Source organism: Syngnathoides biaculeatus, chromosome 13 (assembly GCF_019802595.1).
Source record: "Syngnathoides biaculeatus isolate LvHL_M chromosome 13, ASM1980259v1, whole genome shotgun sequence".
NCBI classification, from domain to species: domain Eukaryota; kingdom Metazoa; phylum Chordata; class Actinopteri; order Syngnathiformes; family Syngnathidae; genus Syngnathoides; species Syngnathoides biaculeatus.
The window spans coordinates 19,010,500-19,028,946 of NC_084652.1; the positions used below are offsets into that span (position 1 = coordinate 19,010,500).

An 18,447-nucleotide genomic window follows, 5' to 3' on the forward strand; every position below is an offset into this window, starting at 1 on the left:
TCGTCCACCATCCTCTCTCAGGAGAGGGAAACGGTGCATCATCAACACTGTGTATAGTGGGGATGGGGCACTGCTGACCTCAACTCATGATGTTGTGAGTTGGTTGGGAGAATACTTCGAAGATCTCCTCAATTCCACCAACACACCTTCCCATGAGGAAGCTAAGTCTGGGTGCTCTGAGGCGGCCTCCTCTATCTCTTGGATCGAGGTCACCGAGGTGGTAGAAAAGCTCCTTGTTGGTAGGGCTCCGGGGGTGGATGAGAAAGGCTCTGGATGTTGTGGGGCTGTCCTGGTTGATATGCCTCTGCAACATCATGTGGACATTGGGGACAGTGCCTCTGGATTGGCAGACTGGGGTGGTGGTCCCCCTTTTCAAGAAGGGTGACCGAAGGTGACCAACTCCAGAGGAATCACACACCTCAGCCTCCCTGGTAGGGTCTATTCAGGGGTACTGGGAAGGAGGGTCCGTCGGGAAGTTGAATCTTGGATTCAGGAGGAGCAATGTGGTTTTCGTCGTGGCCGTGGAAGAGTGGACCAGGTCTACACCCTCAGCAGGATCCTCGAGAGTACATGGGAGTTCGCCCAACCAGTTTACTTATGTTTTGTGGATGTGGAGAAGGCGTTCGACCATGTCCCTAGGGGAGTCCTATGGGGGGTTTCAACCGCCTGATGCGAGCTGTTCGGTCCCCGTACGACTGCTGTAAGAGTTTGGTCCACATTGCCGGCAATAAGTCGGACTCGCTTCTGGTGGGAGTTGGACTCCACCAAGGCTGCCCATTGTGACCGATTTTGTTCATAACTTTTATGGACAGAATTTATAGGCGCAGCCGAGGCATAGAGAGTGTCCAGTTTGGTGGCCTCAGCATCGCATCTCTGCTCTTTGCTGATGATGTGGTTCCGTTGGCTTCATCAAGCTGTGATCTCCAGCTCTCACTGGAGCAATTCACAGCCCAGTGTGAAGCGGCTGGCATGAGAATCAGCACCTCCAAATCCGAGACTATGGTCTTCAGTTGGAAAAGGGTGGCATGTCCTCTCCAGGTTGGGGAGGAGATCCTTTCCCAAGTGGAGAAGTTCAAGTATTTTTGGTTCTTGGTCACGAGAGAGGGAACAATGGAGCAGGAGATTGACAGATGGATCGGTGCAGCATCTGCAGTGATACGGAATTTGTATCGGTCCATTGTTGTCAAGAGGGAGCTAAGTCGAAAGGCGAAGCTCTCAATTTACCAGTTGATCTACGTTCCTACCCTCACCTATGGGCAAGAGCTGTGGGTCGTGACCAAAAGAACAAAATCCCGGATACAAACGGCCGAAATGAGTTTCTTCCGCAGGGTGTCCGGGCTCTCCCTTAGAGATAGGGTGAGAATCTCAGTCATCCAGAGGGGCTCAGTGTTAAGCCGCTGCCCCTCCGCATTGAGAGGAGCCGGATGAGGTGGATGGGGCATTTGTTCCGGATGCCTCCCGGACGCCTCGCTGGTGAGGTGTTCCGGGCATGGCCCAAAAGAAAGAGACCCCGGGGACGGCCCAGGACACGCTGGAGAGACTTTGTCTCTCAGATGGCTTGGGAACGCCTCAGGATCCCTCTGGAAGAAGTGGCTGGGGAAAGGGAAGTCTGGGTATCCCTGCTGAACCCGACCCGGAAAAGTGGTAGAAAATGGAGGGATGGATGGATTATATAATATGCAATTATATCATTACACCAAAAAGGGTCCTAATTAGTCATAATTTTAAAAAGTGTAAAAATCTCATTCAAAGATGGACAACAGAGGTAATATCATTGAACTTTTGGCCCCGCATAACTTATTTTCTTATGGTATTTTTTTTTTGTGGCGTTAACACTTCATATTTATACAAGCCTTCAATATTATATTAAATATTCATTTACTTCATTATTCTGGGTGTGTTTCTGCCATTTGTCTAAGACAACCAGTGTTAATGTGGTGGGTGATGTCTAAACATAAGTCACCACATATCATTCTCTATCTGATAAAGCTTTTAACCAAATAAAATGCACTGTATATGTATGAATTAGTCATTTGAATTATATTTCAAAGGCTGTTAAATAACTAGACAAAGCTGCAATAATCCTTGCATCTCTGTGTTTGAGCTATCATTAGTGAAAGTTGATTCATAAATGCATCGTGAAAAAACGACACCCCAGTACATTCAAACAGCTAAATTAAAGCTTCATGCATTCATGTTTATGACAGACTAATTTCTCAAGGGTAATAAACCAAATGGAGGCCTCTCTTGGAGATGAAAAGGATCATTTGAGCATAATTGCACAGAAGAACGTAGGCATGACACAAAATGACAAATTGCAGTCCACGCAAGCCTCACTGGGAATAATTTCAAACACACTGCTCTACCTAGCATTGAAATCTCAATGGTATCACTTGTACATAATTAGTTATAACCCCAAGTGTCTGAAACTGGATTACAGCAGGATAAATGGATAAATAAACACACGGTGTGTCACTAATCACAGGATGCAGCAGAGGATTGAGATGAAAAATGTTTTTCTCTCATTATTACTTTGACCATCATGTCAGGTGATTTAATCCTATTGATGTGATATATAAGGTAGAATGTCAGCATTCATAAAGATACAGTATCTTAAACTTGTCATAATCTCACATCGTGAGCATGTTGATACAACAAATTCAACTGTAGAAAATATTTGAAACACTTACAAAATAAAAGGTAATAAATTTAACCTGCATCAATGTATATCTTCTATGCTGAAGTCCGATACAGTATACAACTTTGTACAACTTGATTTGTAACAGTAAATGAAAGTAGATCTTCTTCTTTTCCTTTCGGCTTGTCCCATTAGGGGTCGCCACAGCGTGCCATCTTTTTCCATATAAGCCTATCTCATGCATCTTCCTCTCTATTACCTCTCTATTACCCATTGCCCTCATGTCTTCCCCTCACAACATCCATCAACCTTCTTTTTGGTCTTCCTCTCGCTCTTTTGCCTGGCAGCTCCATCCTCAGCACCCTTCTACCAATATACTCAGTCTCTCGCCTCTGGACATGTCCAAACCTTCGACGTCTGCTCTCTCTAACCTTGTCTCCAAAACATCCGACTTTGGCTGTCCCTCTAATGAGCTATTTTCTAATCCTATCCAACCTGGTCACTCCGAGCGAGAACCTCAACATCTTCATTTCTGCTACCTCAAGTTCTGCTTCCTGTTGTTTCTTCAGTGCCACCGTCTGTAATTCGTACATCATGGCAGGCCTCACCACTGTTGTAGAAACTTTGCCCTTCATCCTAACGGAGACTCTTCTGTCACATAGAACACCAGACACCTTCCGCCAACTGTTCCGCCCCGCTTGGACCCGTTTCTTCTCTTCTTTACCACACTAACCTTTGGTCTGTATTGTTGACCCCAAGTATTTGAAGTCATCCACCCTTGCTATCTCTTCTCCCTGGAGCTTCACTCTTTTCCCTCCTTCCCTCTCAGTCATGCACGTATTTTCTGTTTTACTTTAGCTCATCTTCATTCCTCTCCTTTCCAGTGTGTGCCTCCATCTTTCTAATATTTCCTCCGCCTGCTCCCTGCTTTAACTGCAGATCACAATATCATCTGCAAACATCATGGTTCAAATGGATTCCAGTCCATCCTCATCTGTCAGCCTATCCATTACTACCACAAACAGGAAGGGGCTCAGAGCGTGATCCCTGATGCAGTCCCACCTCCACCTTAAATTCTTCTGACACACCTCCGGCACATCTCACCGCTGTTCTGCTGCCCTCATACATGTCCTCTACAACAACAATATTTGTCCGCCACAACAGACTTGCACATGGAGTACCACAGTTCCTCTCTTGGTACTCTTTCATAGGCTTTCTCTAGGTCTACAAAGACACAATGTAGCTCATTCTGGCCTTCTCTGTACTTTTCCATGAGGATCCTCAAGGCAAATAATGCATCTGTGGTACTCTTTCTAGGCATGAAACCATACTGTGGCTCGCAGATACTTACTTCTGTCCTGAGTCTAGCCTCCACTATTCTTTCTCATAATTTCAAAGTGTGACTCATCATCTTCATCCTCTGTAGTTTCCACAGTTCTAAAAATCACCTTTGTTCTTAAAAATGGGAACTAGCACACTTTTAGTACTATTTAGCTAGTATTCTATTGAATAAGTTGGTCAAAAACTCCACAGCCACCTCTCCAAATTGCTTCCATACCTCCACTGGTATGTCATCAGGACCAACTGTCTTTCCATTTTTCATCCTCTTCACTGGCTTTTTAACTTCCCTCTTACTAATCATTGCCACTTACTGGTCATTCACGCTTGCCTCTTCTACTCATTTTCTTCATTCATTAACGTCTCAAAATCTTCTTTCCATCTATTTAGCACACTACTGGCACCAGTCAACATATTTCCATCTCTATCCTTAATCACCTTTACTTGCTGCACATCCTTCCCATCTCTATCCCTCTGTCTGGCCAACCTGTAGAGATTTTTTTCTCCTTCTTTCATATCCAACCTGGTGTACATGTCATCATATGCCTCTTGTTTAGCCCCCTTTGCCCTCTGTCGCATCTCAATGTATTCCTTCCGCCTCTCCTCAGTCCTCTCTCTGTCCCACTTCTTCTTCGGTCATCTCTTTCCTTGGATGACTTCCTGTATTTTGGGGTTCCACCACCAAGTCTCCTTCTCCCTTTTCCTACCAGAAGACACTCCAAGTACTCTCCTCCCTGCGTCTCTGAATACCTTGGTAGTAGTATTCCAGTCTTCTGGGAGCTCTTCTTGACCATCTAGAGCCTGTCTCACCTCCTTCCGAAAGGCCACACAACATTCTTCCTTTTCTCAACTTCCACCACCTGATTCTCTGTTCTACTTTTGTCTTCTTAATCTTCCTACCTGGTACCTGAGTCATTCTACACACCACCATCCTATGCTGTCGAGCTACAGTCTCCCCCACCACTAACTTACAGTCAGTAAAAACGTTTTCATATACCTTGACGACATCCTGATTTTCTCCTCGGACTTGACCTCCCACATCGAACATGTCAGAGAGGTGCTTCTACAGCTGCTGCAACATCAGCTGTACGTGAACGTGGAGAAGTGCGAGTTCCACCGAGCTTCCGTTTCGTTCCTGGGGTTTATCCTAGCAGATGGACAGATTTGTATGGACCCCGGGAAGATCGACGCGGTCCTTCAATGCCCTACTCCCTCTTGCCGGAAGGACGTGCAGAGGTTCATCGGGTTCGCAAACTTCTAGCATAAGTTCATCCCGTACTTCAGTTCCGTTGCCACTCCTCTGCACGCTCTCACATCTCCCCACAACACCTTCCAGTGGACCAGGATCTGTCAGGAGGCCTTCGACAGGCTCAAGGGAAGCTTTACCACTGCGCCGATCCTCATAATGCCGGACGCGGACCGGCAGGTTGTGGTCGAGGTTGAAGCATCAGACTTTGGGATACGAGCGGTTCTATCCCAGAGGTGCGCAAAGGACGGTAGGATTCACCCGTGCGCCTTCCTTTCAAAAAGACTGACCCCGGCTGAGCGTAACTCCAACGTGGGTGACCGAGAGCTGCTGGCAGTCAAGACAGCGATTGAAGAGTGGCGACATTGGCTGGAGGGGTCACAAGTGCCGTTCGGGGTTCTCACCGACCATAAAAACCTGGAATATCTGAGGACCGCAAAGCTTTCCACTTCACTTTGTCCTTCCGCCCAGGCTCGAACAATGGCAAGCCGGATGCATTCTCACGCATCCACGAGGGGAATTCCACGGAGCCCGCGAGCATTCCAATAGTTCTGGAGGGCTGCTTTGTGTCCGGGTTCACCTGGGCAATCGTGACACAAGTGAAGGAGGGCTTGAGGGACACTACGGGTCCAGCCGGATGTCTTCCCGGCCACTTATTCGTGGTTATGTCACTACTGGGGGACGCCATTGACTGGGCGCATACCAACACAACTGTCTGACACCCAGGCATGACCAAGACACACTCTGTCATCGAGCAGCGGTTCTGGTGGCTGAACCAGGGTAGGGACGCGAGGGATTACGTCAATGCCTGCTCGGTATGCATGACCAACAAGAGTTCCCGCTTGCGACCAATGGGGGAGTTGCGGCAACTGCCGATTCCCTCGCGTCCCCGGTCACATATCTTCGTGGATTTCGTTACTGGGCTACCTCCTTCCCAGGGGAACACGGTGGTGCTCTCAATTGTCGACCGTTTCTCCAAGATGGTCCATTTCGTGCCGGCCCCAAAGATCCCGTCCGCCAAGCAAACGGCCCAGCTGCTTCTGGACGAGATCGTTCGCTACCATGGGCTGCTGGTAGACATCGTCTCAGACAGGGGTCCACAGTTCGTTTCCCGTTTTTGGAGGGAGTTCTGCACCCTCATTGGGGCTACGGTGAGCCTGACGTCAGGCCATCACCCGGAATCGCGCAAGCTTGCTCCCAGGTTCGTTGGTCCCTTCCCCGTCAGCAAGATCATCAACCCGGTCTCCATGTCATTAAAACTTCCCAGGTCGATGACGGTCCACTCCACCTTCCATGTGAGAAGGTTCCATTCAACCCGTCCGTCACCACTGGTTCCTCCAGTAAAGCCTCCTACGCCTCCCCACATGTTAGACAGTGGGCCTGTGCACTCGGTGCGCCGTCTGCTATCTTCTCGTCGCAGAGGCAGGGGGGTCCAGTACCTGGTGGATTGGGAAGGGTATGGCCCGGAGGTGCGTTCCTGGATCCCCTCCCGCTTCATTGTTGACCCCACCCTCATCAGTGACTTCCACACGGTCCACCGTGAAGCTCCTGGGCCGTCTGGAGCCGGCTGTTAAGGGGGGGATACTGTCATGGCCCTGCCTTTGCAGCCCTGGCTGGGCGTGTCCCAGCAGACCGACAATGATTAGGAAGCACACATCTGCGCCACATCTCCGCTGATTAACCCTGGTACTTACAGGACCTAGTGGACGACTGGTCTTCGCCAGATCGTCGCCTCGCATGCCTCGTTCCCGCACTTCCGCATTCCTGACGCCAACCTCTCGTGTACCGACCAACGCCTGTCGCTCCTGTTCCTGCTGTTTGTGCTGACTCCCCAGTTACCGACTCTGGAACGTATAAAGACTTTCTCCTTACCGCTTGCCTGTCACCCAAGTCGTGCATTTGGGTCCGCTCTTGAGTCCCATTCATGACAGCTCTTGTAGGTCACTATGTTCCAGTCTCTTCTGGAAATAAGTGTTCACCACTGCCAATTCCATCCTTTTTGCGAAGTCCACCACCATCTGACCCTCAAAGTTCCTTTGCTGGATGCCATACTTACCCGTCACTTCTTCATCACCCCGGTTTCCTGCGCCAACATGTCCATTTAAATCTGCACCGATCACAACGCTCTCTCTGTCTGGGATGCTCAGAACTACTTCGTCTAGTTCCTTCAGGAATTTCTCTTTCGGCTCTAGGTCACATCCTACCTGTGGGGCATAGCCGCTAATCACATTATACATAATACCCTCAATTTAAAATTTCGTCCTCATCACTCGATCTTATACTCTTTTCACCTCAAAGACATTCTTAGCTAGCTCTTCCTTTAAAATAAACCCTACTCCATTTCTCTTACCATCTACTCCATGGTAAAATAATTTAAACCCTGCTCCTAAGCTTCTGGCCTTACTCCCTTTCCACTTGCTCTCCTGGACGCACAATATATTAACCTTTCTCCTAATCATCATGTCAACTAACTCCTGATCTTTTCCTGTCATCGTCCCAACATTCAAAGTTCCTACACACAGCTGTAGGGTCTATGCATTCCTCTTTTTCTTCTGCCGATTAAGGAGCTTTCCTCCTTTTTTTGTCTTCGAGCTACATTATCTGAATTTCTACCTACACCTTGCAGATTAACAGTGCCGGGGGCGGGTGTTGTTAGCCTGGGCCATGACCTATCCATGATGGAATTCGTATGATGAACGCTCATATATGTTTGGCACAGTTTTACGCCGGATGCCCTTCTTGACGCAACCCTTGATTTAAAGCTTGATTTAACAGAACCACTGTCGACATTAAAATGTGTCTAATGTTAGGAGAGCAGTTTTAGTATTGGCTAAAATGCAGTCTTGTATACATGATTCTTACGTGTTGGAATCTCTCTGGAGAAGTAGAAGAGATATTTGGGGCACTGGATGGTGACCATCTCTCCAAGATCAGCATTTGGCCAGCAGGTGATTTTGTCCCACGTGCCACTGCATCCTGGATGGGACACATAAAATGAATAAAGTAAAAATAAAGTAGCCGCATGCATAGTCACAACACCTTAGTAAAGCCCCTGGATGCCAAAGCTGTACTGTCATTTGTTCAAAAGTTAAACTGTCAAGATGAGCAGTGGCTCATTTATAAGAAGATTTTTTTTTTACCCTGTGAGGGAAAATAAATATTTTGTTGAAGACAAAGGAGAGGTGGAGAGCAGGTTCTTCTGAAGAAAGAGATGAAGAAAGCACAGAGCCCACAACTGAATGTGGGGATTTTGACTGTAGGAACTATGACAGGAAAAGCTCTGGAGTTGGTTGACATGATTTTTAGGAAAAAGGCTGATGATAAATTGTGCATCCAAGAGAGCAGGTGGAAAGGTAGTAAGGCTAGAAGTTTAGGAGCAGGGTTTAAATTATTTTTCCATGGAGTTGATCGGAAGATAAATGGAGTAGGGGTTATTTTAACAGAAGAGCTGGCTAAGAATGTCTTGGAGGTGAAAAGAGTATCAGATCGAGTGATGAGTCTGAAATTTGAAATTGAGGGTGTTATGTATAATGTGGTTAGCGGCTATGCCCCACAGGTAGGATGTGACCTCGAGCCGAAAGAGAAATTCTGTAAGGAACTAGATGAAATAGTTCTGAGCATCCCAGGCAGTGAGAGGGTTGTGATTAGTGCAGATTGTATTGGATATGTTGGTGAAGGAAACGGGGGCGATGAAGAAGTGATGGGTAAGTATGGCATCCAGGAAAGGAACTTTGAGGGAGAGACAGTGGTAGACTTTGCAAAAAGGATGGAAATGGCTATAGTGATGAGTAGTAGATTAAGAAGACAAAGGTAGAGCAGAGAACCATGTGCTGGAAACTGAGAAACGAAGAATGTTGTGCAGCCTTTCGCAAAACAGGTGAGACAGGCTCTCGATGGACAGGATGAGCTCCAGAAGACTGGACTATGACAGCCAAGGTGATTAGAGAGACAGGCACAAGAGTACTTGGTGTGTCTTCTGCTAGGAAAGGAGAGAAGGAGACTTGATGGTGGAACCCCAAAATACAGGAAGTCATACAAGGATAGAGGTTAGCAAAGAAGAAGTGGGACACTGATAGGACTGAGGAGAGGCGAAAGGAATAAATTGAGGTAGAGGTGACGAAGGCTAAACAAAAGGCATTTGACAACATGTACACCAGGTTGGTCACGGAATAAGAAGATAAGGATCGCAACAGATTGGCCAGAAAGAGGGATAGATATGGGAAGGATGTGCAGCAGGTAAGGGTGCTTAAGTATAGAGATGGAAATGTGTTGGCTGGTGCCAGTAGTGTGCTAAATAGATGGAAAGAATACTTTGAGACGTTGATGAATGAAGAAAATGGGAGAGAAGAAAGAGTAGAAGAGGTAACTGTGATGGGCAAGGAAGTGGCAATGATTAGTAAGGGTTAGTAAGTTAGAAAGGCACTAGAGAAGGATTAAAAATGGAAAAGGAGTTGGTTCTGATGACATACCTGTGGAGGTATGGAAGCAATTTGGAGAGGTGGCTGTGGAGTTTCTGAGCAACTTGTTCAACAGAGTTCTAGCAGATGAGAAGATGCCTGAGGAATGGGGGAAAGGTGAACTAGTGCCCATTTTTAAGAACAAAGGCGATATGTAGTGTCCTGAGACCTTTAGAGGAAGAACGTTGATGAGCCATAAACTCGAGTTATGGGAAAGAGTAGTGGAGGTGAGACTTAGGACAGAAGTAAGTATCTGCGAGCAACAGTATGGCTTCATGCGTACAAAAGTATCACAGATGCATTGTTTGCCCTGATCATTAATCCATTTTCTGAGCCGCTTGTCATCACAAGGGTCACTGGCGTGCTGGAGCCAATCACAGGCCACAAGGAGACAGACAACAGTCGCACTCACAATCACACCTCGGGGCAATTTAGAGTGTCCAATTAATTTTGGGAATGTGAGAGAACATGCAAACGCCACACAGGCAGGCTGGGATTGAACCCGGTCCTCAGAACTGTGAGGTCAAAGCTTTATAGCTGCTCCAATGTGCTGCCCATTATCTACCTTGAAGATGTTAATAAGAAGGACGTAAAGAGCTACATTGTGTCTTTGTGAATCTAGAGAAAGCCTATGACAGATTATCAAGAGAGGAACTGTAGTACTTCATGGGGAAGTCTGGAGTAGCAAAGAAGTTTGTTAGAATAGTACTGTGCAGGACGTATGGGGGAAGATCAGTCGTGAGATGTACCATAGGTGTGATGGAAAAAAATGAGGTAGAGGTGGGACAGAATCAGGGATAAGCTCTGAGCCTCTTCCTGTTTACGGTGGTAATGGATAGGCTGACAGATGAGGTTAGACTTGAATCCCCTTGGACTGTGAATGAGAGGGGCGGAGGGGAAAGAGGTAGCAGAGATAGCGAGGGTGGACGACTTCAAATACTTGTGGTCAATAATACAGAGCAATGGTGAGTGTGTTTAGAAAATGAAGAAACGAGTCCAAGGAGGTTGGAACAGCTGCCGGAAGGTGTCTGGTGTATCATGTGACAGAAGAGTCTGTGCTAGGATGAAGGGCAAAGTTTATAAAACACTAGTGAGGCCGGCCATGATGTACGGATTAGAGACGGTGGCACTGAAGAGACAACAGGAAGCAGAACTGGACGTGGCAGAAATGAAGATGTTGAAGTTCTAGCTAGGAGTGAGCAGGTTGGATAGGATTACAAATGAGCTCATTAGAGAGAAAGCCAAAATTTGTCATGATCCTGCCGCTCCAGCACGAGCTGTGCGGGTGCCCGCGCAGGTGCGCTGATTGGGAGGTGCACACCTGCGCCTCATGCAGCCTGATTATGCTGTGGATTTATATGACCGCGATGACAACTGGCCGGCGCCAGTTCGTTGTCTTCATGTCCCGTTCGTGTGCTCCGGTATCCCTGATCAAACCTGTGTGTACCGACCTTCGCATGTTCTCCGACCAACCTTGTAAGCCTGACTCCTTTGATACTTCTGCCTGCGTTGATTGTTCCCCTGTGTACCGACTCCTGCCTGTCCGCTCATCTGCTCTCTTCACCCGACGTCCCAACTACCGTTGCTGCACCGGATTGCCTGCTCGATCCCCTACCTCTGCATATAATAAACGTGTCTCTTCTGGAACTACCTTGCGTCTTCCAAGTCCTGCATTTGGGTCCTACTCTCGTTCCGATGGGACGTGACAAAATTAGACAAGGTTCAAGAGAGCAGAAGTTGATGGTTTGGAGCCATCCAGAGGGGAGAGAGTGAGTACATTGGTAGGAGGAGGATGAAAATGGAGCTGCTAGTTAAGGTAGAACAAAGATAAGGTTGATGGCTGTAGTTAGGGAAGACATGATGGCCTTTGGCCTAAGAGAGGAAGATCCAGGTGATGGGCTTACATGGAAAAGATGACCAGCTGTGGCAACCCCGAACGCAACAAGCGGAAAGGAAAAAGAAGAAGGGAAAGCAAATATTTAATGTTTCTTTGTTGGTTTGTTTTTAGGTCAATTTTTGGGGCCAGTGTCAAACTGGTGATACATTCAGTTCATGATAAATGTGTATTGAACTCTCTCCTGGGGGCTTGATTGGGGCGCATAACATCATTACAAAAGTGGAAAAAATAAAGGTGGAGCATCAGTGTTCCCATGACAGCCAGAATGTCAGATCCATAACAGTTGATCACCTTAGTTAACACTAAGCTCCCGCCATGATTAATGAAAAAGCTACGTGTCCTTTGTTACACACTCTGATTTGAATTCATCAGTTTGCCGGGACTTTCCACGGCGCATTTGATCTCAGGATACAGAAGTGGGTCATGGCACCTCAACTTTCATCTGCTCATTATTTTATCTGTGAAATGATTCATGTTTGGCAGTTGGACATTACATGGCATTACTCTGGTGATAAAGCTGATGGAATCAACAAGAGGACCAATGAAATGCATATGACCCAGATGTATTTGAACATGGAAGAGATGTGATGCCCCCATTTAGGCTCTGCTGAGAATAAAACACAGGGGGTATTCTCACAATCTCATCTAATTATGTGCTGCATACTGCTAGTATATAGCATGCCACACATTTCGCTTAGTTTAGCTTGTTAATTAACAAACAGTCACTGAGGTTAAAGTGTCACAGTGTCATTTGCAGGTTGCAACAAAGATACAGAGTGACTGGAAGTCACAGAAAAACACATTATTGGAATTCCTTTGGTCGATTCACAGAACAAACACCTGTTGTGAATTTTACCATTCAGCTCCTCGTTAGATAATAGCAAGTTATGCAAAAAAATTCTGAAACATGGAACAGATGAACGTGTGCTCAGGATATTGAAGTGGGAGGTGGGACTGCATCGTCTACGGCTGGTCTCTCCCTCTGTCTTTGTCTCCAAAACATGTATCCTCACTTGTTCCCCTGATGATCTTATTTCTAATCCATCCGACCTGGTCACTTGTCGCGAGAACCTCAATATCTTCATCTTGACCCCCCTAGCTCATAGACCAGCAACGTGTCCAGACTGGTCCACAAGTATTTGTATAGTAAGGCATTATTTTCATTATAAACCTAGAAAATGTTTTGTAATATTTTATTTGAAAGTACAATTGCATCATATTTTTGCTATAAAGGGCACTTCAAGAACATGAAACCTCTGATAAAACCGTTTGTTTATTTAGGAATTTGAGCTAAGCACACACGATGAGGGTCTGGCAGGAGGAGTAAAAGTATGTGCAACCATGCAAGGGATAATGCCAGGGGGTGTTGAACAGCGTTTGTTGTCTTTTGAGCCTGTTTAGTCACATCCAACCTGACCGTCCTTTGGAATCACGAAATAAAGATGGGGCTAGGGTAAAATAAAGAATGGGTATGGGAAAACTGGACATACCTGATGTTTTGTTCTCAATTTGAGCCTCACACAAATGCCTCTCCTTGTCAAGCTCCTTCATCATCTCACACATCTGATTCTGCATGGAAAGCACCTGCAAAGCAAACAATTTTCAGCTCACCGAGTCCTCATGTGCAGGGGAGGAGATGAAGGTTCTTTTTTTGAGTGCTTTACATATCAAGGTGAAACCTCATTTATTGTCTCCTGGTATGAACCAGAGCAGAGCGGCTGTGAGGCTCTTCATCTGGCATATACAAGACACAAAAATGAATTTCCGGACAGTAATTCAACCATAATATTCCTTATATTTGTGTGTTTTAAAGTGGTGGAAAGAACCCTCGACAATGGCAATGAATGTACAAGGGGACAACTACCATACACAGATTCATTGCGGCGACTTAGTCGTCTCTTTGGACATAAATTAGACTAAAAATGTGGCATTTGTCAGTCACAAAATGAATCCATACGATTTCCAACTTCCCCACACGGAGACCCCCACCCCCAGCCCGCCCCAGTGATGTGCTGTATGTGACTCCTCACAACAATCAGAGTCCATCAGCTACACATTTCAGGCCAGTGTGGATCACCATATTCAAGTTGGAATAGCATAGAATTCCATTCTCATGCAATAATAACTGTATCAGCAGTATTAATTTGTAAACATGTTCCTTCGTGAGACAATAATAAAACGTGTACAGGCTGCTGTACATTCATATTTACTATGCCCCTGCTAAAAAAAAATTGTACAGAACATTTCTCAAGAATTTCTAAAGAACTATAGAACTTTAGGACCCAAGTCCTATAGAATTATTATAGAAGCATTTTTGTTCTGTAGAAATTCTATAGAAAATCACAGCAAAAGTTCTACAGAACAAATTGTTCTGTACAAATTATATAGATTTCTATAGAATTTCTATTGAATTCTTTTAGCAGGGGCTGTGCGTAAGGTTCTTCCTCATTGAAAATAACTATAGTAATAGTAAGAAGTGATAAATACTGGGACAGACAGAGACAATAATATTAATAATGGATAGGATAAGAAATGAGCTCATTAGAGGGACAGCCAAAGTTGGATGTTTTGGAGACAAGGTTAGAGAGCGCAGACTTTGATGGTTCGGACAGGTTCAGAGGCGAGAGAGTGAGTATGTTGGTAGAAGGGTGCTGAGGATGGAGCTGCCAGGAAAAAGAGTGAGAGGAAGACCAAAGAAAAGGTTGATGGATATTGTGAGGGAAGACATGAGGGCAATGGGTAATAGAGAGGAAGATGCACGAGATAGGGTTATATGGAAAAAAATGACACGCTGTGGCGACCCCTAATGGGACAAGCCGAAAGAAAAAGAAGAAAAATATTATTTATAGGACAAAATATTACATTTAAGTTCTGATTATTATTTTTACTCTTATTTGGGGACTTATCGATGAACTTCCATTTCTACTCCCAGTCAATCGTGTTCCATTTTTATTAATATCTTGAACGTTACGGAGAGTGGACAAGAAACCACAGTTTCCAGTTTTCAGTCCCGTCCATGACTTTGTTGTCATAGCTAGTTTCCAGTGCCGCCTGCTCCTGATGACTTTCGTTCCCACTCCTGGCACTCCCGCTCCTGCCCAATCGTGTGAAAAATAGTGACACAACTCCCATCCCGCAAGACTTCTGAAAAAAAGCAAAAGCCTCTATTTTCTATCTATGGCTGTTCTCCGCAATTACAGGTTACTGAGTAATAACAGCTCGACCAATTTCTACCACTACATTGTGCAGTTAGCTATCATGTTACAATCCACAAAATGCATCTTCTCTGAAGGTTTTAAGTATTATTAGTGCTGCAGTTTTTCTGTCGTGGTGACACCACACGCTGCACACGGAGTAAACTGATGGCGAGTCGAGTAGTTGCACTGCAAACTGGCTGGCTACAAGCTGGTAATAGTTATTAGCTGCTAGCGGGCTCGTCGTGGACCAGCGGACCGGCATTGGGTCTGTCTAATACTCTACAGCCTCACTCCTTGCGCCTCATGTAGATCAAACAAAGATGTGTCAGGGAAAGTTCGCGGTTTATCATGCTCACTAGTCCGCAGGCTAATGATTTAACAAGCCCATTCAATCCCTACTTGCGTCATATATGTCATCTTGTTCTCTGTTGTTATGTGTGGTTTCCTACACTACAGAGGTAAAGTGAGTGCAAATTTTTAGGTAACACAGCGGCAAATCTGATTGAGCCAGTAGCTGACTACAGACAAATTACGGCTTAGAAATATCTAACAAAACATTAAGTAACTAAGAAAGCTAGTGCTAGCACTAATGGTTATATGTAAACATTCTGATTCTGTGGAATCATGCTCTAAAGTTTCAGTGTCTGTGAAGTAATTGAATTACAATTTAATTACAGTAAGTTGGCACCCATTATTTATGTCAAATTGTAATGTTGGTTTGACCTGACCAGGGAATATTTATAAAGATACTCGGTATACAGTACACATAGTAAATGAACACGTTATCAGATCGGTATTCGTTTCTTGTTTCGTTTTTAACTCGCTGATGTGAAAAAATTAATAATCTTGTAAAGACAATTCACAATAAACTTTTCTGTGTTGAGTCAAATTGAGAAGACATTTTTTGCTCCCGTCTACTGGCCGTTGACAATTGGATTAGGCTCCAGCACTCCTCGCGACCCTTGTGAGGATAAGCGGCTAAGAAAATGGATGGATAGTTATTTAGTGTGGGGTGACACGCCTTTTGTGATATTCTTGTTTCTTCAGTGTTTTATTCCAATTAAAACATTGTGAGTTAATCATATACTGTGTTGTCATTCTGTGAATGATAAACATCTGCTTCAGTCCATGTTTAAACAAGGTTGCTATTTTAGGGCTTCGGCCTGCCAGTTAAATTCAGACATAAATCATACATGCTTCTCTGCAGGAGACCGATGTGGTTAAGGATGCTGGTAACCAGAAAGTGAGGAGACAGACAAAAGAGGCTGTTGCCATGGTGTCGTGTTGGGGGGGGACCATTACGTCCCGGATCCATGCTGGGCATAAAAACACATAGGTGTTTGTCACACACCATTATACTGTTAGCGTTTGTGATGCCGAACTCACAGCTGAATGTTACAATGATGGAGCAAGACAACAAAGTCCTTCAGGTCAGAAAAGTTTACAATAACACGAGCAGGGGGGGAAAAAAGAGTCTTCGCCCCGATTGTTCGGATTAAAAACATCAAGAAGATATTAAAACAAAACATTAAGGAGCATGACTGCGCTGCGCCTGAGGTCACGACGACGCGCAATGCCTCCAAAACAAACCCTGTTCACTCATTGGCTCTGTCTGGTGTGCATATAATAAGTACAAAGTTCCACATAGACTAAGGTTCATTGGCAGAGCGAGTGAGCATTCCTGAAAAGAATACACGTGTTTTAGTTGTACTCACAGGTTTCAGCAGCATGCAGGACAGAAGAATAAAAAAGCCCCTCGAAACTGCCGCAAACATATCCATCCAAATACCGGTATGTCTTGCTCTCCTAACAGTGAATATATTGTTCGTTTACAAATTGATAAGTGTAAGACTTGGATGGTTCCTCTTGGCTGACTTGTGCGTTCTTGCGCGGGGGGGGGGGGGGGGGGGGGGGAGCAGCGAGACTCGCTCTCGTGGAGAAGTGCGTCTCCTCCCACTTTTCTAGTCTGCACGACTGACTAGTAGGAGCCAATGAAAGCTGCTCTGGCCCACTGGACACACCTTGGACACACCTTGCATTTCATCCTTTCTTGCTTGAAATGTATTATTTCCATCCACTGTTTATATGACGTTATAATGGGGCCGCTGAGGACCGCTCATGACTCATGGTACACGTTCCCCTTCCACAACATTACACCTGCTCAGCCTCATGGGTTCCAAATTAAAACGAAATCCATATTTTGATGGTGACAGTTAAATAGATACGGCTGTTAAATATAGATAACTTATAACCTTAAAGTGCAGTGCAGCAGCAAAAAAAAAGCATACATTATCAACAAGTAATACACTAATAATTATCATTTATTCAATGCGTATATGTGGCCTTTCTAATGTTGTAAACCAGTAAATGCAAACTACAAAAGCAAAAACAAACACGTGACTAGGTTTGTATTCTGTAAGCATATCTTTCATGTATTCAGGACCGAAACCATTTAGTGATTAATAGACCAGTTGAAGAACTTTAAAATCTATTCTAAAGTTGACTGGAAGCCAGTGTAGAGACTTTACCATTAGAGTTATACACTCTGATCTCTTAGTTGTGGTCAGAACCTGAGCTTCAGCATTTTAACTGAGCTGCAGCTGTTTCATGCTCTTTTGGGGGAGTCCAGTCACAAGACTATTACAATAGTCAAGTCTACATGAGACAAACTCATCGATGAGCTTTCCCTGGTCTGCTTGACGCAAGCCTTCAGTCACACTGGATATGTTTTAGATGGTAAAAAGCAGTTTTATTAATTGATTTCATGAGTATTGAAAGTCAGGCCAGGGATCTATCTGTAGACCAAGGTTTCATGCTTGTTCTTTGTTTTGTAAAGATAGTGAGTCCCGGTATTTACTAACAGCAATCCTCTTCTGTATTGCCAAAAACAATTATCTCAGTTTTGGTGTGGTTTAGTTTTTTTTTTTTTTGTCTCATCCAGTTATTTATCTGTTTTAGACAGTGACACAACACCTCAATTAAACTGTAGTCATCTGGAGATACTGCCAAGTACAACTGTGTCATCTGCGTAGCTATGATAGTCAGAATTAAAGTTCTAAAGTATTTGAGCCAATGCTATCATATACAGGTTGAAAAGGTTATTTTCTTGACAAAGTGCCAAGAAGGACTGAATCCCTTGAGCAAGCGTCTACAGCAGTGGTTCCCAGACATTTTATACCAAGTACCACCCAAAAAAATAATCTCTCAGTACTAACGTGAATAGCATCTAAAAACAGCAGCACAGTAAGCCTCAATATTTACCAAAAATTAGACTCTATTCCAAAAGTTGTAGTATTACAAGAAATGTATGTAATTTGCCAATAACAAATTGAAATGTTCAAATGTGATGAGAAAGAAAATCATAAGTGATCTGAGACTGAAGCACAGTGAGTGACTGGTTAGCAGACCTGCCTCACAGTTCTGAGTTCCAGGGTTCAATCCCAGCACTGCCTGTGTGGTGTTTGCATATCATCCCCATACCTGTGTGGGTTTTTTTCTTTGAGTGCTCTAGTTTCCTACCACATCCCAAAAACATGCATAAATTGAAGACTCCATATTGCCCATCGGTGTGAATGTGAATGGTTGTTTTTTTTTCTATTTGCCCTGTGATTGGCCGATAACCATTTCAAGGTGTATGGTGCATCTTGGCCGAAGATAGCTGGGATAGGCTCTCG

At 44.9% G+C, this 18,447-nt stretch overlaps 1 protein-coding gene across 2 annotated transcripts in view; it reads right to left on the bottom strand.

The window, feature by feature from the left end:
• The window catches only part of LOC133511339 (vasoactive intestinal polypeptide receptor-like), a 33,153-nt gene extending 16,506 nt beyond the window's left edge, over positions 1–16,647 (bottom strand). For both annotated transcript variants that reach the window (XM_061840151.1, XM_061840150.1), the window contains exons 1-3: positions 16,489–16,647; positions 13,067–13,160; positions 8,085–8,198 (exon numbers count right to left, since the gene is read on the bottom strand). In XM_061840151.1, the coding sequence (XP_061696135.1) occupies positions 8,085–8,198; positions 13,067–13,160; positions 16,489–16,554 (274 nt within the window). In that variant the 5' untranslated portion in view covers positions 16,555–16,647. The remainder of the gene's footprint in view (positions 1–8,084; positions 8,199–13,066; positions 13,161–16,488) is intronic.
• Between the last annotated feature and the right edge of the window lie 1,800 nt (positions 16,648–18,447).